Below are 23,291 nucleotides of genomic sequence, written 5' to 3'. Positions count from 1 at the left end.
GTCAGCCATGATAACCAGCAGAAAAACTGGCGGTTCGGTATCTCACATCTAGTCCCCATCAACAGGTTTCAGTGTTGTTAATGGAAATTACTGATGCAGGGTTTCTGAAAACTAGTTTCCTGTACTTAGCTATTTTATAGTACTCCTAAAAGAATCCAATCAATGTCTATGAATGGCTGCAATCAACTAACAAACTGCTTTTAAAGGATATGCATTGTTATCACGTAAAAAATATTTATTCTCTGCAAGCATTGAATAGATAAGACTTTAGTGGCTTTTTTTTTTAAATAAACTAATTAGGCCAACTGGATTTTGCTTTACAAAGAGATGTCAGAGGCAACTATAGCCAGTGGCTTGCCTACTCCTCTGATCTGACTTTTCCCAGCACCACAAATAAGGGAGCCTAGGGCTGTGTCACTGAATATGAACTTACCTTCCCACAAGCTCTGCAATGATGCCTCCTTTTGGTGAATGTAAATCTGGCCTCACATTTCATGCAGTTTGGCGCTTGAGAATCTGGAACCCAAACTGGAGCCACCTCACCTAAAGTAGTAAATGGCTTTCTGGTGGGAGCTCCAAACTGACCAGCTCTGAGATCATTATCTGGACTATCTGGGGCTACTGCAAGGCACGGACTACTAGAGACCCCAGACTCATACTCTTCTAAATGTTCCCCGTTGGTATCAGCAATAGAGGTATTTAACGATGTCTCACCAGGAAACATATCTGCTGCCAAGGTTTCCCCTAATTTTGCCTTACCAAAGACATTTTTATTTTTAATATTACCTCCACAGTTTGGGGGAACAAGGTCATTCTGTAAATGGTCCGATAATGGCTTTGGAATTTGCAATTTAAGATTTGTAGGTTGTTTGGGTCTTGCACCACCAAAAGGAACACTGATAGGCTGCAGATTAGTTACTGTTTTTGGTGATGTCTGCCCTTGCACAGATGGTACCTGACTGCAGAGATTATGCAAGTAATTTTTCTTCATTTGGTCATCAGTGCTGTTTAAAATGACACCACTCCCTTCCGTGACCTCATTTCCTCTCTGTTCATAAACATTAGTGTAACATTCTGACTTGCTTTCCTCTATCTCCTTTTCCTCTGTCACTGAGTCTTCCTTGGAGGGTAAAGTCTTTGGAATATGAGCAACAATCGGGTTCTGCATTCCATAGGAATCACAACCATTAGACAGAGAGCTCGCTGCTGATGTACCCATAACATCAGAGAGACTGGACCCTTCAAGATCATCTATACAAGTCCCCTTTAAGTCCATGCCTGCCTCCATCATCCCATCTCCGCCTTCTCTACTACTACTACAAGCCTCCTCAGGCTGTTTCATCTGCAACAGTCTTTCATTCTCTCCAAGAGTTTGCTTATTATTCATCTCATTCACTTTAGTCAATTCCCAATTAGTCATCTCCTGAGATTCAGGGAAACACTCTGCCACGCTCAGCAATTCAGTCGTGCTGAGAATTTTTTCACATTCACTGACTTCACTTTCAACAGCACTAACATCCTCAGAGGCAAAACATTCTGTAAAGTGTTCACTGTAATTGCCACTTTCAGACACATTAGGCTGACAAGTCTCAGAGAGCCCAGGTAGCCTAGATTGAAACTGTTCAGCTGCTTGTTCCTTTATAGCATCTTCTACAATGCAGCTTCCATTACTTGAACCAGGAGAAGAGTTTTTAGCTTCCAGATCTGTTCTCTGAGTAATGCCTTTGTTAGTAAAATCTTCAACTGATGCACAACATTCTTGAGCTTTAATGGTACCATCCACAGGCCTCTGCAACAAGGTCACAACATTTGTCCCTGCAACTATTGACTCTGAGAACAGAGGGTCTCTACTCTTATTAAAATCATCCTTTAATTGAGAGGTGGAGCAAGCAACAGACAAGCTTTCAGAGGAAGCACTAACCAAATGTTTAACAGAGTCATCCTCAGTGTACAGCTGATCTAACTGTACTCCTTGTTTCTCTGTATCTGTATCTTTTTCAGTAGATCCATTTACCGTAACAGTAAACTGATCACTCTGACGGTTTTCATTATCCAGTGTAAAGCTAATAGTGTCCATTAGAGACTGACTGTTGTAATTTTTACAATCCAACAAATCATCACTTTGTAGTGTCCTTTTGTCACAGGTATGCATGACTGCCACCACTAGAACGTTTTTTTCTTCTGGCAAGCAGGCTATATTTCCACATTTGTTTTCTCCTGTTTCCAAAGTATTACACTGATCATCCCAATTACTATTTCTCTTAATTAACTGATCATCTGCTGTTGCCTGGTCATCAATCCACATGGTTGGGGTCTCTGAGTTTATGCTAAGATCTTTTCCATTAGCACAGCTGTCCCCTGCTCCTGTTGATGTGGTGGCTGAATGAGCCAGGGAAAAAGATTTTAATCTTTGCTGACACTCGTTAGGAATTGTAGCGTCATTTGTGTTGGTCAGAGCTGGATTAAATGAGAGACGATGAGACGGGGGCTCTAAAATCTGATTCCACTTTGCACCCAATAATGTAGGTGAAACAGCATCATCTGAAAAAGTAATGGTTTAAATATGAATACGTTATACACCCAGCATAGCAATGCAGCTCTCAGCTCTATAAGAGAGTTTCTACCCACGGTTCCAGTAACCATTATATGTAAATGAAACTACTCCCAAAACACAAATACACAGATGTTTGAATATCAGTACAGCAGCAAAACACTTCTTGCAATACACAAGCATGCTTAGTCAATAGCTATTGTGGTAACTGCACTGAGATCCTGGAACAGAAGAGCATTTTAGCTAGGACAGGCAAAGCTAACTTACAGACTGACACTTCAGGTAGGAAGAAAGGGGGAGATGGCCCAACACAACTACAAAATATTTGGCATCCACCAGAGCAAATGGAGGAAACTAAATCAAGCATAGACTTGATACTTTGAATATACAGTAAAACAATGAACAATCACAGTCCACTTAACTGTGTTCAATCAACTGCATGTTCCTGCATGCTGTCACAGGAATCAAAAAGCAAAAAAACCTGTGTTAACCCCCCACCAATCCATACAGAATTAAAAGTTCAACATCCAGGTACCTTGTAAGCAAATACTTTAAAACACAGTGTCTCCTATTATACTGTATTTTCAGGCACACTTTGGAAGTTTCCTGATTAATTGCATGTTTTTGTAACTGAACAGGGGTCACCCCAATTAGTGAGGCTGGTCAGCTTTCTACTGTAACAAGCTTCACTTTGTGAAGTTTGTGCTCTGGCAACAAGGTCACTGCACTCAGGTCTCCTAATAGTGCAGAAGAATGTTTGAATACAACTCTTTTGACTGAATTGTTAAAAATAAAGTGTGTAAAAACTTTGATCCCATTAGGCTTTGTAAGAAACATTAACAAACTCGGCAAGTCTGACAATACGCCCATTCAAAGTTCTTTCTGACAGTGAACAGCTAGGAGCAATACAAGATATATAATACTGGCAGTAATATGGGATAGATGCGATGAATGGACAATGTCCTCTGACAAGCAAGCTATGTAAAATTCACAGAGAACGTTGCAAGTTATAAGATCAGTCTGCAGCTCATGAAAAACAAGGTGAGGCTTCTTCCCCTGATATAAAGCATGAGCATTTACATTATTTTTCAAATAAATCACTCACCTTCATTCTGTTCAAATTCATCTAAAACCTTATCAAGGTTATATGCCTCTGCTTGGAAATAGTTCTCCATTTGTCAGGAAATGCCTCCCAGTTCCTTGCCTGAACCTGTCAATAGAGCAACATTTCAATATGTATTTCCCGATTCAACAGAAAATACTTCCCTTATAAATCTATTCCAAATCTAAACATACTGCATTCACAAATCCAGGGCATTTTCCAGTAATTAGAATTCCTTCTGCTCTGCAACTAGCTTAATCCAAATTAAAGGCTTCCAAATTAAAGGCTCAGTTAGGATTTTTTTTTTTCTTTAAAAAGAGCAGCCTTCAGTTTACAAATTCTGTAATTTGTTGAAATGTACATGTTTTATATGTGACAATTAATTGTTAAAAAGATAATCAGCTACTTAAGAGAACATTTAAAATAAACACAAAAAAAAATAAAACCAACATGCCAACAGGAACAATTTTAACAGCAAATTGGTTGATGAGGGCCAGGTGGCTACAGCAACAATGTTGTTAACATCTGAGGAATGTAGGTTCATTTTCATATGTTGGCTGTCAGTGAAGCTGAAAATATCTTCACCAGAACAGAAAGAATACCGAACAAGGAGAGTCAGCAAATCTAAGTCATTTCTAAGTATGCTTCACTCGATACCACACAACACATTATATGCAAGACTCTCTCTGCTTAGTCAGAGCATTTTTCGTTCAATTGAGTGTCTTTCAAAGCTGCAGAAATACAAGGACTTCCTCAGCTTAAGAGAGACTTTTCTTTGGGAAGTGGCAGTAAGACATGAGAGGAGTGCAGGACAGAAATATTTAAGCCTGATTTCTGTGACTTAGAACATTCCCAACTGTCCTGAGGAGGTCAAAGACGACATACTGGAAATTAAAACATGTACAATGGTCTGGTCCTGCTAGCGTAAGGTTGGTCCTTGCAATACTTAAGTGGGAAACTCACTTTTTCCACCTCAAACTTTTATTTTAATTAAATAAAAAATAATAATCAGATCCCTTTTTCATGAATCCCATAAGAGGAGGAATCTTCAATTTGTAGTTCCTGGCATCATTTCTACCTTAACTGAAAAAGCAAAGAGTCTTTTCAGTCCTCTGATTAAGTGTCATGCTGTAGTCACATGCTTTTGTCAGCATGGCTCTTCACCAAAATGAAAGGCGGTGTTTCAAGGACCTGTCTCAACGGTTGCCAATTTTAAAAAGTGGATAATACCGCATCTGCATTTACATGGAACAATTAAAGCTGATAAGCTCAATATTTAGCCTGTTAAAAGTTTCAGAGATCCAAGGATGGTGCTAATAGAAGCTTCTTATTTGCTTCATCAATGGTCTGACTCCTAATCTGAAGAAGCAAATGAGTTCCCAAAAGCTTGTGCTCCGACTTATTTAGTTTGTCTCTAAAGGTGCATATCTACGGTGCTTTCTGACAGACCCCTAAGACCATCACAGTAGCTTTCAATAATATGCCTCCATTTGGTTATAAAAAAAATGACAAAGCAACGTAATCTAGTGAACTACACACTCAACTGACACTGGGAAGATCTGGGTTTAAGGTTTCGTGATGGGCTTTGGACAAGAAATTTTCTTCTGTCTGTGCTTGTTTTCCTATATGCACAATAGGGACATATGCACCAACTCAACAATCTTTTATTCCAGAGGTGCTTTAAGAATGAATGTTTGTCAAGTACTTTGAAACAAGCGCTGGGTATGATCTGAATTTGAATTGTTCCTGATTTACTAGCCATTGCTTCCCTCAGAGGAAGGCACTGGGACACCCAGAAAAAGCCTATTAAGATAACTCCCCCTCCCCCCATTAAAAAGAGAACAGTCCCAGGGTAGAAAGGTAAGTAATAAGGAAAAAGGTAAGAATAGAAAAGTCATTTTTCTATAAGCCTCACATATCCAGTCAAGTAACACTTCAGCCATGGCAACACTAGGAATATGATCGTTTGCTAACAAATTATGCCAGCAGTGAGACATACTGATCTAGTTCTAAAACATTAAATCCTAATCTAGTCACTTTCACCATTAAAATGTGCACCATAGGATGCCCAATGTACACAGAGCATTTAATCTATTATCTGAATATCAACTGAAGCAGAATGGGAGGAAAGGGGCCTTTATGCTCCCCAGAATTTGTTTCAATACCTGTGTGAAAAGGGGGACATTGGGGAGTGTCATTTTGAAATAGGAAATAGTCTGATAATTACCTCCGCTCTTTTAATAACAGCCGAATGGGGGGTTTAGGACCCACCCCACAATACAATATCAGCTGAGGCAGGGAACAATTATAGCAATGTTACAATCTAAAGCTGCATTTCACTTTAACCCTTTCCCTCCAATGTGTCTATTTGAGTAAACATATCTCTTAGAAACCTATTGATTAAGATAATTTTTTTTTAAGATTAACTAGAATGACATTCAACACAGCATTGTCTTTAATGTGGATGACAGTTGTTTAAAGAACACATAGGGGCTAGGGACAGAAGTTACATATAAACCAGTTTAAGTCATCAGAAACTGGTTGAAACCTGTAAGAGAACAGAAGTTCAGCGAACATAAACCAGTTTCAAAATGACTGACACTAGTACCAGACTTAACTGATTTGGGTCAAACTGGTTTATGAAACTTCTGTCCCAGACCTCTTCCTGGTTCAAGTTAAATCACAGTCCCCCATCATCCCAGCATGCTTTCCAGCCCTGGGCTGGGCTGTGTTGTCTGCTCCAGCAGAGAAGATCTGGGGGCAAGGAGGCAGGGACTAGCCCACCCACCCACCAAGGCAAACCCTGGCTGGGGTCTAGGGCCAGGGAGCGGGGTTAAACTTCCCTTCCCCTGAGTACAGAGATGCCCTGCCCTGCTAAAAACTTACTGCTGGCTGCAAATGTGGATGACAAATCCCAGAGGCACCTGGAAGCAGGAAAAGGACATGATGGGGCAACCCTGCAGAGTCCTGCTGCTCTGATTCTGGACTGCAAATCACAGAGACGTTGGGGGGCACGAGAAAGAAGAAGTGAACACACAGCCCATGCTGGCTATGTGCCAGAGAGCCGTGCTCCAGCACTCCCACCCCACCTTCTAGCCTGAGCCACTGCAGGCATGTGGCTGCATTTCCTGAATCAAAGGTAAATGTCTGTCCAGTTGTTTCTCAGTTTAATCTCTGCAGTTTAGACTAATCTGCAAAGACTGAATCGATTCAGCCTCAGGCTTTTTGACTGTCTGTACTTAGCCTAGCTAGCAGGACAGAGTTATTACAACATGGTAAGGGCAAGAAATCAAACATTTAAATGTCAGTAAATGCAGAATTACAGTTTATAAACTCAAACTTGGCTTTGATTCCTGGTGCTTATACCTCAGCGTGACCTCAATTATAAATATGTCAATATATAATACAACCAAAATGGCTTATTCTACACTTTAAGGACAGATACAAAACAAATCAGCTTAAAGAAAAAATCAGTTCAATAGCAAGTTATGAACTCTACCAGGCACGAGCCCACAAAACCAATCCATCAGAAAGCTAATGGGTTTTGCCAGGAAATCCAGAGACTACAACCATGATTTAGAACCTCCCAAATCTGCCCTGGTGTACTGCACTCTCCCTGGCTCCAGATTTAAGATCACCCAATGTAAGAGGTGAACAGGTGCGAGACTACTTCATTTACGATACTTAGACAAATAAGAAGTTATGTGGAGCAATGGAAGAAAAATAACTTTAAGAAATGGTTCACTCTCAGAAGCCTGAGAAAAGCTCAGCAGTTTTCACTCCATATTACACAGGCTTCCTTGCAGCAGCTAAAGTCTTGTTGTGCAGATTTAGAGATTTGCTCAGAAGCCAGGTTTTGACTTCCAACAGCTTGTAATCTTGGATCCCTATGGAAGCTCCCTATAAATCAGCGCATTATTAGGCTGCCTAGCACACCCACTAAGTCCATGTACTTGAAACCTTTCATAACAGTTTCCAATGAAACAAGTGATTGCAACAGACTGCATAGATTCTTAAACTGAAGATTTCTAAATTGGTTCTTGGAGGTTAAGAAGGAACAGTTGAACTAGTTCAAACAAAACAGCCAGCAAAAAGCTACAGAGGTTCCTTTGCACCTTTTCTTCCCTCTAATTTCAATACCTTTATCCAGAGCACCCAGCGAACATTCAAAACAGATGCCTTTACTAAATGTGTCAAAACACTCGCCTTTCTTAATCCATATTCCTCCTCAACAATTCACATCTTGTATGAAACACTCTACAAATCACTGACAAAAATTAACTCAATTATCCAGACTATTATTCTATCCAAAGTATTATACATTTCACATCTGGACTGTTTGCATTTAATTGAGACTATGCTGGATTGGGCGCAATCCTGCAGATAACCATGGGAGAATAATTACTCTGATGCCAAGCCCCACTGAAGTCAACAAGCTTCCAATCCAAAATGTATGTAAGCACTTGTGAACCAGGGCCCTTTGACAAGCATCTGCTAGGACACAGGTGGCCAACCTGTGGCACAGACAGCCTCTGTGTGGCATTCAGCAGACTGGGGAGGGGACAGGCAGCACAGTGGCAGAGGGTAGGAAGCAAAAAGCAGAGCAGCCAATTGGGTAGAGGAAAGGGAGCAAAGTGACACTCAAGAAGGATGTAGGGCTAATGCGTGGCACACCTCCCAAAAAGGTTGTTCCCACTAAGCTAGGAATCCTTTTTCTCAGCAACAGCGTGAACAACAAACCTCCTTAAAACCACCACTTTCTATTTTTTCCTGATATCTAACAATAGAAGAAAGAGTTCTTGGGTGCACAAATACTTCTGTTGTAGGCTTGCTCAGATGCAATGGACTGTAGACATTGATTTATGTATTTTTCCTAAAGATGTTAATAATCACTGACCTATTAGCTAGTGGGGTGAGGAGAAACATTACATAGATGGTCTCTGAAAACATATTTTATGTGGCTTAGAAGCATTCAAATCCAATTACTCCATGCTGAAATCTCATCAGCATGAGACTGTTTAGGGCTGATTTTCAAAAACCTTAAAACAAGAGTTTTAGAGTGTATTAAAATATATTCACATAGGGTTTCAACCAAATTTTTCTACTTAATCACGACCAAATTTTGTCCATCACATGATCTATTAGCTTGTTCCTAGATGTCATTTCAGCCAAAAACAAGATCAAAAAAGAAAAACAAAAACACAAAAAGCAACAATAAAACTTTATTGCAAATGGTACTATTTTTATTGATTTTCATGCCTCTCTCTCAAATAACAAGGGCTTTACAAAAAAAGACAAAACAATATGTAATATAAGTTTTAAAGTCTTCAGAGAATTTATGGAACTGCCTGTTCATCAATAAGAGAACAAGCCAACACAAACCACTCTTAATACTTTACACTCACTATCTTGCTGGTCTTACACAGCACAATTCAATTTATATTTAAAAGATATACTTCAAAAAGTTGTCTGTATAATCTAAAGTGTTTAAATGAGCAAATGGCAATTTAAAATTGCCCTATACCGATGGAATTTTTAATGCCTCCTTTGAAAAAAAAATCACAATAAAGGGACTAGTTTGCAAATAAATACATATTACACCAAGTTTGAAGCCTAAATATTAAGAACATCAGAACCCACCTAATCAAAACTTCAGTGGACTTTTCTGAATTTCACAGTCCAAGCAGAATCACACAAAGTACGCAAAGAGCATTAGAAGAGACCATCACAATGCAATTTTAAAATCATTCCACTTAAGTCATAATGAAATGCACTGTTTTTCAACCTGTGACTAGTGACTTAGTTGTCCTTTAAATGAGCTCTTGCTGCCTACCCAGAGTAGCTATTTACCAAAAGAAGTCTGTTGGAAATCCTTAAGTCTAACATGATCACATAATATTATTTAACAAATAACTCTCTCTTCAAAAAAACAAAGCAGCGGAACCACAACCTCAATGCCCTTTTCCTGACAAAAGAAGTTGAGTGTTCATACTGCAAATGGAAGGCAACACTGTTCTTAGCTCAGTATACCCTCCCCAGTGCATCTCAGCCTGCCTGGGATCAAATATTTCACCTCTGTATGGCCAATGATTAAAGATGGAAGTGAAAACTCAAATGGCTCTAGTACAACATGCCACAGTGAACTGACAGATGTGGTCCCTGGAGTCTAGCATTTTATTTTTATAAAATCTTTAGCCTTCTGCTAAAACACACTTTACATATAACAACAAAACAAGCCTTTGTTCCTTGCTGCTGCCTCCTATTCTAAAGGATAGCCTAGCATTTAAGAGGTTTGTCCACAGATCTGGAACACCTCTTGACTGTTAATCATATTAGTTCCACACAGTGCTCCATCGCAATAAAGACTCACGCCTTTATAAATATTTATATATCTAGGGAGAGGCACATGAGTGCCTGCACAACTTGGATTTTAGAAAACTAAGGATGAAACAAGTCTGAGAAGAGAAGACTCCAATTATATTTTACCCTGCTTGTCTTCCAAAAAATGTTCTTTGCCCAATCCTGTATATCCTTAATCATGTAAAACAGTCTCTCCAATGAGGCTGCTAACACACGTAGTCAATGTTTGTGGGAATAAGGGCTTGACAGATGAGACTATCTTGGTAGACAGCAGAGGCAACAGGAAAAGCATATAAGGCAGGGGGCTCTTCACTATTCACCTTATTGTTTCATTTAGCAAATTACAATATCCAAGCTCCTACTAAACAAAGTGGATCAGGGCAGTGGGTTAACTGCCATGTATTCAGTCCCATGTATCTATTCAAATCAAAGCAAGTCATATGACTCAATCATTACACAACTTTTATTTTCTCCTTCAGTAAAATATTTCTACTAAAGATCTTTGTTTAGCCTATTACCTCTTCCTTCATATACATCAAATTGATATTTGGAACTGCTGCTGCAACCTAAACAATCAAGTGCATTAACAAACTGCATATTAGTGTAATTACATAAATTGAAAAGGATTGTCTTCTATCAATCTGCACTTTAAAAAGAGTCACAGTTAAATGTTTTATTCAAAACATCTTCAGTGGTTCAAGCTTAATGTACTTTATTTGTTACTGAAAAAGAATAATAAACCAGAACTAAAGAAACTACATACAATGGGCTATGGCACAGAGGAAGGAGACAGTTTGTAATTTACTGCAGGTGCATATACACATTGAAATGACCTGGGAGAATTCTCCTGGGTTTGTTCCCTTGTTAGAAAAACTTTACCAGAGATGCCTAAACAGACATTCAAATGCTGAGGCCCTGAAGAGCAAAGAGCTTGCAGTGCTGATGCTGCACAGGTAGGGAGCTCCCATGCACACAACTCAGCATGCTCTGTAGGCTCCCTCAGTCCACCTGGAGACAGAACAGCAGCAATGCACAGGGCAGCACTGACTGAGTCAGTCTGCGCAGGGTCAACCTGAGTATCCCCACAAAGCATAAGGTGGAACTATGAGGGGGTGTATTCTGCTCTCTGCTTAGCTAGCACAGCAGAGACCAGCCTGAGCAACACACCGTCTCCTGGTGGGAGGAGGATCAAATCACCCTGAGTGCTGGAGGACTGTGCTGTGGCTTCTCTTCTCTCAGAAGGGTAAGTTGTACAGACATTTGCTCTCCCAAAAGAATCCCTGGTTGTTCCCATCTTATTTTTCTCCTGGAGAGGCCATTTTTGATCTGGGATAAAAATCCTTAACATCTGTACACTTGTGGTTTCTCCTTGGAGAGTACTGACTCTCCGAGAAGAAACTGAATGTCTGTATATGGCCCAAGCCACTGAAAAGATGACTCCAGCTCCAAAGCAGACCCCCAAAACTGCACAGCTTAGTCCACTATATCAAAATACAAGATGGTTAAAAAGAAAAGAAAAGAAAGAAGAAACCCTATTTTCGCATCCTGAATTCAGTGTTTATCAGTATTGGTGCCTACCAATTTCTGAACCACCTGTTGCTGCAGTTTTAATAAACAACCTTAAATTTATTTTTGTTTTCCTTCTTTCTTCCTTTTGAAATGGTCTGGGTTGAAAACTGAGTTTAAACTGAGATACTTATGAAAGTTATAGGGAGTGCAAAGAGAACAGCTAGGCAAACTGCTGGCTAAAAGCTTTGTGGAAGATCCTACCAGATGTACCACAAATACTGATCAGTAGCACTTGGTGTTCCAAACTCAAATTTACCACGACTGAAGAAGACTGTTTCAAGTGATGATTCTGCGATGCAGGCTGGGACCCTCAAATCACTTATTGTAAATTCTGTCTTGGACAGGGAAAGCTAACGAAATAATCCACTGCATCAATTAGACAACTTCCAAAGCCCATCCACTACGCTGGGACATGTTACAGGTATAATTTACAAAGTCTGTGTTTACTGATCAATTTGCCAAATGTACATATAATGACATGGACTGCTTGGCATCTACACAAGGTGTTCTCTCTCTCTCCCCAGTGTGTTCTCCTCCTCCCGCCCCGCCACTCTCCTTTAAAACTTATGAACTTATGTTTGTTCCATTTGGCCAGTCTGGAAGACTGAAGTGATCACCAATATCCATTACTGTGCATGTCACTCATTGGGATATGATCCCCCAAATCCTTTTTATGTGGTTTCAGATATAAATCCTTCTTCAGATAGAGGCTAATCTGCCAGTCTCTTAAAACCAAATACTATGAAGAATTATACATTTTGTCCCCAAAATGCAGCAAAACAATGAACACTTCCAAGTACTTATAAAATAAGTTATTTGCACCACAAACTCACAACTGCTTTAGCATAATGTATATAAAATAATATATCAGTCACCACAGCGTGAAGGTACTACATACTGAAGACAAACTTTTATCAGTAGTCAGAAAGAGGACCAAAAAAACTGATTGTCAGACCTCCCTAAAGTTAGCTGTGGGTCTGAACAGGTTACCCTTGATGGTTGCCTTCCAGGAAACCAGTGCTGTGCTATTCTGCAGCTTCTAAGTAGGTGATGCCCTGTGCCAAGAGACACAAGAGTTGGGGGTTTTTCTCATTCCCGACAAAGTAGCAAGATTCATGTGCATCCTAGTCTCTTGTGATACGGAGTTCTAAAACCCAAGATCCTCTGCCTGGTACATTCTGCCCACTGCCTCCAAGAATTTTTCACTTTTTGGACTGGCAGCCTCAATGCTTTCAAGGGTTAGTCCACATGGTACTTACAAAAGGGTGGGTTCATCTTAATATTCACATTAACACCTTTTCATAGCAAAGGATATGACCCATATAAAAATAGTCATGGAAGGAAAAATGCTGAAAGGACCACAAACAACGACTGCAACTAACAGACAGGCTATGCCAAAGTACTGTAACACCAACTGTCCTATTTAACAGTCCAAAAAATTAAGAAAATTCAGATCCAGGTTACCCCATGACTATACACTGCCTTTAAAAGCAACATTCAGCACTCAATAACATACACATTGTAAAGTCAGGTGCAACAATTTGAGAATGAACCATAGCCTTCAATATGACCTTTGGCATGCTGATCCTTTATTACAGAACTACATTGCAGTAAAGTTAAACTGTCTTTGGTATTTAATTGTAATTCAAAACAATTTATTTCAAAAGCTATGCAACAACCTCACTGCCATAACTAACAGTGCTTTTGAAAATTTGGCTTCTGTAGAAAACGCATTATCCTTTTAAAAATATTTATTAAATTAGTGGCCTAAAAATTTAAGTTAAACAAAATTTTAACAAAAGTATTTTAAAGTACCACTTGAACAAATTTTTATTCCACTTTGCCACGCAAAATTCACCCAGAGTCACAAGTGACAAAGTTATCATCCATTGTTGAGGGAGCTAGCAGAGGTTATTGCAGGGCCCTTGGCACAGCTTTACGAGCACTCGTAGTGCTCAGACCAGGTGCCAGATGATTGGAAGATAGCCAATGTGGTCTCCATCTTTAAGAAAGGGAGGAGGGAGGACCCGGGCAACTATAGGCCTGTCAGTCTTACCTCAATGCTGGGGAAACTCTTGGAGAAGATCATCAAGGAGCACATCTGTGATGGTCCGGCATTAGGGATGATGCTCAAGGGCAACCAGCACAGTTTCATTAGGGGCAGGTCATGTCAGACCAACCTGATTGCCTTTTACAATCAGGTCACAAAAGCATTGGATGCAGGTGTTGCCGTGGATGTAGTCTTTCTGGACTTCAGCAAGTCCTTTGACACTGTCGACCACCCCATCCTCATTAAAAAACTAGGCAAGTGTGGCATTGATGCCTACACAGTCAGATGGATTGCTAATTGGCTGAAGGGTCATACGCAGAGGGTGGTGGTGGATGGGTCATATTCGACCTGGGGGGAAGTGGGCAGCGGAGTCCCCCAGGGCTCGGTCCTTGGGCCCACACTGTTCAATTTCTTTATCAGCGATTTGGACAACAGGGTGAAAAGCAACCTGTTTAAATTTGCTGATGATACCAAAGTTTGGGGTGAGGTGGGCACACTAGTAGGGAGGGAAAGTTCTTCAGAAAGACCTGGATAGGCTGCAGGGGTGGGCTAACAAAAACAGGATGTGTTTCAATACGGACAAGTGCAGGGTGCTGCACTTGGGCAGTAGTAACCAGCAGCACACTTATAAGCTGGGAAACTCCCTTCTTGAGAGCACGGAGGCAGAAAGGGATCTTGGAGTCGTTATTGACTCCAAGATGAACGTGGACCGACAATGCAAGGTCACGGTCGGCAGGGCTAACCGGACCTTATCGTGCATCCACAGGTGCATCTCAAGTAGGGCCAAGGAGATGATCCTCCCCCTCTACACGACACTGGTCAGGCCACAGCTGGAGTACTGTGTCCAGTTCTGGGCACCCCACTTCAAGAGAGATGTGGACAACATTGAGAGGGTCCAGAGGAGGGCCACCCGCCTGATCTGGGGACAGCAGGGCAGACCCTACAATGAGAGGCTACAGGACCTGAACCTGTTCAGCCTTCACAAGAGAAGGCTCAGGGGGGACCTGGTGACCATCTATAAACTCACTAGGGGGGACCAGAAGGGTTTGGGGGAGACCTTGTTTCCCCTAGCACCTCCTGGGATAACAAGGAATAACGGCCACAAGTTGTTGGAGAGTAGGTTTAGATTAGACATCCGTAAGAACTACTTCACAGTCAGGGCGGCTAGGATCTGGAACCAACTTCCAAGGGAAGTGGTGCTGGCTCCTACCCCGGGAGTTTTTAAGAAGCAGCTCGATGCCTACCTGGCTGGGGTCATTTGAGCCCAGTTTTCCTCCTGCCCAGGCAGGGGTCGGACTTGAATATCTACAAGGTCCCTTCCGACCCGACTTCTATGATTCTATGAAGGCCCCCCTGCTCCTGCCTAGGGCAGTCTGTGCCACACTTCTGTCAGCACCCATCCCGTGGTACTGCTCAGCCCGCCCTGCCTCCAGGATCTTCACTCACCTGGCGCAATAAGCAACCACCTGTAGGCAGGCCACATGAGTGGAAGGCAGCCAGGAGCTGGATGCCCATGCACTGGGGCAGGAGTCAGTTGGCTGCAGCTTCCCCCTCACTTGGCTGGGCATGATGCCTGGCCCACATCCCAGCAGCTTTTGCCACTTCCCCACAGTACCTGCTGCCCAAAGTGGCACACCAGGGGTAAGAGGAGGAGGAGCTGCTGCTGGAATCAGGGGGAACTGAGCAGTACCCAGGCACCTGCAGAAGAAGCAGCAGCCGCCATGTCTTCAGCCTGAGCCAGGACTGGGACCATCGGCAAGTGCAAGGCAGATGCTGGCAGGAGAATGCCACATGCTGACCTAGGCAGGAATGGGCACGACTCGGCCCCATGCAGAGTGCTGCAGAGGCAGCCACAGGCCAGATAGGGAGGTGGACCAAACCTGCACTGCACCACCTGGGCAAGCTCTGCTGCATGCACCCCTGCCCCACTTCCCTCCTGTCCCCCACCCACGGCTGGCTCCTGGGACCTAGCACGCGGGCAATCCTTCACACACATGCACATACCACCCCACATACCCCCTTCACCACCTCCCCCACACACAATATACAAAAGTAAGACTTTATTTTTAGCCATTATGCAATCGCTTCCATATACATTACTCAAAAAAACATAAATCAGGACAGAAATTATTTTTTTTTAAATAAAATTAAGATATGTTAGAGTAGATGTCTGATTTTTAGTAAATGATTTGTGGGAGGAGGTTTAATCAATTTATAGATAAAATTATATCTTATGAAAGATTGTGTGTGCATGACCCTCAACAGTTCATCAAAACTCTTTAACTGGCCTGCCAGTCAAAATAATTGCCCACCCCAGCCTTAAGGTATGGGTAAATGAATAAATGAGTTAAAAAGGACATAGAATTTAACATGGAGTAGTAGCAAACACATAGACAGTTACTACTGAGCAATGGACTAGTGCCAAATAAAAGCTAACTCAAGAAAACTTAGTCCTCAACAAAATAGAGTTAAACTGCTTTGGTCAGTTTTTACTTAGGGCGCTGACAGAAGTGATGTTTTGTCACATGATCAAACCCCTAAAAGTGCTCTACCGCTGTGTCTTGGCAAAACTGCACAGCTGCAGAGTGCATTAAAAGTGCCTGATCACACAACAAATTAACCCTCATTACATGAGGGTTCAGATAAAGGTGCTCCAAAGCAGAACGGCTTCATTAACTTGTCAGTCCCTGCCTGGGAAGCAAGGCTGGGCTGATGCAATCCAGCCCCACCCCCAGTGCTGTCTTCAGGATGAGAGGGGGGAAGAAGGGCAGCTTGGTCTGGGGTTTGTCCAGCCTTTGCCAGAGGGAGGGGTGGGTGGATGGAGTACCCCCCGGGGGGCTCCAATCCACCTACTCTTCCCTCTGGCAAAGGCTGGACAAACCCCAGACCAAGTTCCTTCCCCTCCTTTCTCCCCCCTCTCATCTGGAAGACAATACCGGAACTGGGAGGATGGGGGGCAGGGCTAGGGGAGAAAGGCTGCAGACATGCAGCCAGCTCCAAGCTGGAGCTCATTCCCCCAACCCCTTGGACCCAACAAAGAATGCCTGTTGGATCTGTAGGTCGGGGTGGGGGAGGAGGGGAAAGAATCATTGTAACTCATGGTGCTTCCTTTGAAGTGCCATGAGTTACAGTGGGGAGCTGCAAGTCTGTCAGTGCCCAGTGTTACTGTTCTTCAGTTGTCCTGTGGTTCTGTCAACTCAGGATTCTTTAACTCAATTCAATTTGTTCATATATCTAGAGTCTACACCCTTGTTATACCTGTATAAAGAAGGCACAGATATGTTATCTATGTGGGAAAAGTAAGGCAAAGCAGTTACATGCCTTGTCCAAAGTCCAGAAGCACAGCCTGGACCTAAATGAGAACTCAGGGCTTTCTGACTCTCTGACCTGTGCTTAGACTACTCCTATTCAGCAAATAATTGTGAACATGTAGATTTCTGCAAACATGACCAGACAATACTAGAATGATTTGCTATGGCCACCAACACAAATATAAATGAGATTCCAGAGGTGAAAACAACAATAGCTGTGATCCTATTAAAAAATTATTTTCTCATCCCATGCTTCAGATTCCCAGAACTGTCACTGTTTGACAGTATGATTAAAGGCAACTGCACATCAACTCTAGTAAGTAATTTGTTGGATCCAATGCTCCTAAGGACATGCTCCAATCCCTAGCAGTGCTGGTCAAGATGACATTCAGTTCCAGCACACACAGTAGTGACCTTTATATTATTTGCACCCAGGAGGAAGGAGTCGTCAAGCACTGCTACTAAAATGAAGAGCTTCTTGAGAGAGCTCAGAAACAGAGATGTGTAAGTGATGAGATCTGCCTTCAGCACAATGTGAACAAGAGATTTTGAGCTGCCAAAAAACCTACGTTCTTATTTAGAATAAAACTGTTAATCCCAATAGAAAAGAAAGGAAAACAAAAAGACAAATTACTGAATCTAGTAGACACAACAAATATAAACATGCAGGGTTTATGCATTTCAAGATGCATCCCCCTTGACCCAAGTCTTGAAAATGAGAACAAAATGTTTACTTGCTTCTTACCTTTTTCTCTTATACATGTGTTAAGAAACAAATGACCCTGTGCCTGTTCATGATGACTGCTGCACAATGAGCCAGTTCTGCTGATTCAGTATGTTCTACTTGATCCTAAAAAGGAAAAAACAAACACTTTTAGGACTGGTAATTCTGCTGTAAACCATGGTTGTTGGTTTTTTGTTTAATACAAGAAGTCTGTTGCAGCTAGCACAGGCATGTTTGAGAAATGCTGCAAGCCTCCAAATGATTTAGATTACATTCACATCTTTTAATTCAGGGACCTATGCACTATGCTGCTACTGCACTCCAATATCTTGACTGAAGAGGCCAGTGGTAAAGGATATGTTGCTGCTACCTGCTTACAATTCTTCTTCACTTAATTGTAAATCTACAGAATGAGGCAGCAACCGCAGTCGCCCTTGTATCCCTGATGACCTTGACTGTAATGCTAATTTATGGACCTACCACGGAAGTTAATTATTTTATATTGCAACAAGCCTTCCAAGAATAAAACCCTCACAGCTCTCAAAATCAGCATCCTTTAAATTCCATTCAGCAACTTCCCACTGATTTCTTTATTGCCAAACAACTGTTTTACCTCCTGATTTCTTTATTGCCAAACAACTGTTTGACCTCCAGATGAGTCCCAGAATTCTAGTCTTTCTTCACTTCCTAAAGGCTTTTACTCTATTGTCAGTATATGGAATCTACTATCAATAACAAGGGGTATACCTCCCCAGTAACAGTTTTTACTCTCCCAAGTACAGCACTGTGTATAACATTATACATTAATTTTCATGCAACTGCATTGTAGCAGCCAAGAGAGTTTAAGATTACGACACAGCCATGCACACAGTTAGAATTAACGTATGATAGAACTGCCAGGAAAACAAGGACTCGGTTAAACTAATCTCATACTATAATGTGTTCTGACATTGTGTCTAACATGTTTCAATTGCTTTACTACATGTAGTACATCCGTTGATTCTTTGACACGAAAATGTAAGCTTAAAAATATCCTTACAAGACTCTAGTGAAAGGAAAAGAGCCACACACATTTCAGCTCCCCATGCACCAAAGCAATGCTCAATGTTACATTTCAATTTTCCCAGGGTTGTTTATTGTTCTTTTAAGGAATATGCCACAATAATAATTCCAGGAAACTAATGAATTGAAAAACAACGCACAGAGCAGTGGTGTTTCCAAATTCAAAATAAAATTATACAGCATCATATGCTTGTAGTACTAATTCTGTATGCTTGTTGAACTTTTGGGCTTCTAACACATATTCTTACTGTTGGTAAACCAAGGAGACATCCACAAATTTGGGGGAACAAGAAACCAACGTCTAGTCCACTACAACTAGGGACTTACCAAATTGATGATTACATGATTTTCACAGAAACCACAAATTTGGTAGGTCACCTGTGAAAAAGCCCAGTCCCCATGAAAAAGCAAGAAAACAGAGGTGGGAAGCCCTGGCATCCTGAAGTGGGGGGGGGAAGGGGTGTACGGGGAGATTTTTGCAGCGGAGCACAGCATGCCCTGCCTCCCCCATGCCTCTGATTGGCTCAGGGCCCCTGGAAGTCCCACCCCTTTCTGGAGATTGACACATGGCCATCTGTCAATCTCCAGGAAGAGGTGGAACTTACAGGGGCCCTCAGCCACAGTCATGGGGGCCCACTGCAGTACACCGCAAAAATGGCATCAGATGCCATGCCAAGACTGCAAAATACAGAGGCAGCTTCTGTGAATTAGGCAGGTCCTTAATTATAACCTTTGGTATTTAAATTTTACACTATGATCTTGTTTCTCACTTCCAAAGGGATCACCTCCCTGACCCATTCAACCCCTGACCTCTTTAAAAAGGAGGCCAATCAGCATGAATTCTGATTTGTGATGTCACTTTCACATGAACTGTGATCGCCAAATGAATTCCACACCAGCCACCTGAAAGAAACCAACTCTAATCACTACCAATTACAAAGCAGGTTAGAACTAAAAATATGTAAGTGACAAGTTCTGTATTTGGTTATCAGTCCTCTGAAACCAGCCAGCCCATTACACAGGAAATACTAGGGGCAGGCAAAGCAACAGCTACAGGCACAAAAATCGGAGAACAGTAAAACCAATGTACCTTCTTTGATCCCTTTCTACATTTAAGAAACATTTTTTTTAAATAATTCAAGCCAGAGAAATACGCATCAGATAATTGCCATCAGTCCCCAAAGAAAATGCTTAAGATATTACCCAGCAGTCCAAAGTGCTCCCAGGGTTACATCACCCTGTCTATACTGCTATTTCTTCCCAGAAAGGTCAAGCCAAAAGTCAAAGCTCACTTACAGATAGAAATGCAATATCTTTAACACATGGAGCATCTTCAAAAAGGAACAAGTAAAAACATAAAGTGTGGGGTTTTTCACTTTTTGCTTTATTACTGGGAAGGTAATTAAAAGAGAATCAGCTTTTCCAATCAAAAACATTAAAATTAAATAATGAACCTCAAACAATAACTATGAATAGCCAGTTATGATTACTCCACTGCAGAATTTAATATTCATAAGTATCACCCTCTGATAAGGAATACCATCAACTTGGGAAAAAAACATTCCCATGAAAAAGCTGCACACCTAGTAAAACCAAAGATTACTATGAGTAACAGTGGGGGGAAACATCTTAACTATTCAGGCTTGTTATCTGAGCATTTTACAGCACTGTTTTGCTGATGGTTAGTTGGACTTTTTATCTTCTACACTATTGATATCATTTGGGCTGCTTTGGGAGTACCTCATGTATCCTATTCTCCCAGGCCCTGCAAGAGAACAGAAACTAAAAAGGGAAAAGGCAAGAAAGGAAGAAAGAAAGGGTAAAGAGCAGGCCCAGATGGATGAGAAGACTAGAAAGATATTCTATAAAGAAGTATTAAAAAGATGGCTAAGATATTAGATGAAAAGCATCAGATGGGAAGAAAGAGACAGAAAAGTTGAAGACACATTAAAAAAGGAGTTTGAACCATTTTAAGTAGAGGAGAAACATGTTATGATATTTCTAGCAATAAAGACACAATCCTTATTAACACTAGGACTCCTCTACACTGCTCTGACAAGGTAAAATGACTTAAAATAGAAATAAATTACATTTGCATCTAGTTGTTAAGGTACCTGCATACTACTAGAACAGCACACAGGGATCTTAGCATGAAAGATGCTGCATAAAGAGACCTCCAGCATCATGAAAGGACAGCCAGAGAAACCACTGGAAGATGTACCTTCTCTGGAAGCTTGTCACCTCTGGGAACAAACAGCACTCCTCCTCTGGACCTACCGCTGCCCCCAAGAAGCCCCAAGCAGCCCCTTGCAGGCTGGAACTCTGCCAGCCCACAAGGGAAAAGCTGAGGTTTCCCACTTTTTTCTCCTTTAAAGACAAATCCATTTTTAAACTTTGTTCACGACCCTTTCATATAGTCTTGCTATCCATGGGTTGAGAAATGCTGATTTAGATCACCTGTTGAAGACTGATGGGGACTAAAAGTTACCACTTTATAATAGCCATTTTGGTGGCCTCTCTCAAATTAAGTAGACTTCTTAGTCCTTTATGAAAACTGCATAGAAAACTGAAATCCAAGCAATGAAAATCTCAAGGCAGCAATGATAATGGGATCCTCCCACGTTGTGTTGATCTGGAAATGTCTGGGGACAGTCTAGGTTCCCTTCCACTGTCCCAACCACATTTATCATCTATTCCAAATTCATAGATTAGGCTGGGTCACAGTATCAGAAGGAGCTATGAAAATACCTGGATTTTATTTGGTTTATGCAATATTTCATTGAAATGAGAAGTACTTATTTAAAAACCAATTAAAACTGAATCAAATGTAGCTATGTAAAAGAGATGTAAACTTAACTACTATTACTCCCCCTATCAACACCTAAGGAACACCAAGTATCCTTAGATTTTTTTTATCTTCTGAAGTTTGCCACTGCTTCTAATATTCAATGTAGAATAACAAAAGATTAGATAGCTGAGCAACAGGGTATACAAATTTAAGTTTTTCTCCTCATCCTGCACAGCCAACATAGTATCATAGATGTTCCTTCTCTGTCTCTGAAAGTCTGGCCTATGACTTGGTTCCTATTCAATTTTACTCTAAGTGATTCTGCAAATAAAGGAAAGCTGGATGAATCCTTACACAAGCAGTGTGCAAGTACATCTAATTTTTTCACTGATAATTGCACTTTTCCTTTAGTGCTTAGGGCTTTTTCTCCTTGTGCCATTTTAAGGCAGCTATTTTCACTGTCTCCTGCTAAGCCTCCAATAAGGGAAGACATTCACCCATGTCAGGACAGCAGCAGGATATGTATACAAAAGAAGCAGACTAAAAGAGACATTGTAATAGGGCTTCCCTGTCAAAACTAGGAGGGGTAGAAATAATTTACAAGAAAGCAACACTATCAACCACCGCCCTGAGGCAGAAAAATTAGCAATGGAACAAACCACCCAATGGAAAAAGACACCTGGCTTACTGCACTGTTTACAGCAGCGGGCAAGTTCCTGTTTCCATCAGTGCAGGCGTACTTTTTTCTACTTCAAGAGATGAGAAACTGATTTATTTCTTGACAAAGAAAATTCTCATGCCAAAAAATTCATGCATATTTGCAACACTATGGAGGAAGAGCCTTTGACACCCAGCTGGAGCAGAGAGTTATATGTCACTCATGCAACACTCATGGCTGACTGGGAAGGTAGCTCTTTTATAGGACAAATGGATAGACTGATGCCATGTTGCAGGAGTAAAATTGTTGGAAAGATAGGGGACCCCTTTTCCATACTCAACTTCATTTCCTTAAGACTGTAATCTGAATACATAATGCAACTTCAGGTTAGCATTTCATACATATCCAGATTTAAAATGCTCTATAATACTCACAGCAATATTGTGAATAACATGGCCTTCTTTTCCAGTTTAACCTGGACTTACATTTCTGACTTTATACGTGCAACACTCTGTATATCATGAACAGAACATTTCCCTTTTAAAAAAAAATCAGCAAATATAACAGAACATCAACAACAATTATATCAAATTTTACATTAATAAAGCCTAAAATAAAACACTTTAAATACGATGGGGAAATTCCCTTTTTCATGTTCCTCTATTCCTGGGAAAGGCAGGGGATTGGCTATTAGAAAATTTTATCATGGTAAAAGTGCCTAACAGGCTTGATGAGTAAACTTATGTAAAGCAGAATGACCTACATCTCAGGGTGAATTTGTGTATTGTGACAACTGCTGCAATCAGTTATGACTAGCTCTCACATCTTACGTGTAGGGGAAAAAAGAATGACTCCCTTATTATATTACACAGGCCGTTCAGAAACACACGTTTCCTTAGATTTGGGCAATATGGGCAAAACTGGCTTAAGATCCCAGGAGTCATCGGTTAAACTTCTGGGACTACCAAAGAAGCAACCAAAATGATGAAATATGTAAGGAACTGATACTGTATCTGCTAGTAAAAAACAGATACTCCATGACATGCCACTAGAAAAAAAAATTATTCACCACTACTTATGCATTGGCTCACCAATACATAAGTGAGGTATTAACCA

The 23,291-nt window shown here is 41.1% G+C and overlaps 1 protein-coding gene across 1 annotated transcript in view; it reads right to left on the bottom strand.

The window, feature by feature from the left end:
- The window catches only part of ZFYVE9 (zinc finger FYVE-type containing 9), an 84,322-nt gene that overhangs the window by 44,892 nt on the left and 16,139 nt on the right, over window positions 1-23,291 (bottom strand). The window contains exons 2-4 of the mRNA XM_059727831.1: window positions 17,689-17,793; window positions 3,657-3,761; window positions 434-2,541 (exon numbers count right to left, since the gene is read on the bottom strand). Coding sequence (XP_059583814.1) covers window positions 434-2,541; window positions 3,657-3,726 — 2,178 coding nt within the window. The 5' untranslated portion in view covers window positions 3,727-3,761; window positions 17,689-17,793. The remainder of the gene's footprint in view (window positions 1-433; window positions 2,542-3,656; window positions 3,762-17,688; window positions 17,794-23,291) is intronic.

This window comes from Alligator mississippiensis, chromosome 5 (assembly GCF_030867095.1).
Source record: "Alligator mississippiensis isolate rAllMis1 chromosome 5, rAllMis1, whole genome shotgun sequence".
NCBI classification, from domain to species: domain Eukaryota; kingdom Metazoa; phylum Chordata; order Crocodylia; family Alligatoridae; genus Alligator; species Alligator mississippiensis.
Note: the sequence above shows the minus strand (reverse complement) of the source record. Positions and strands in the feature narration are given on the sequence as shown.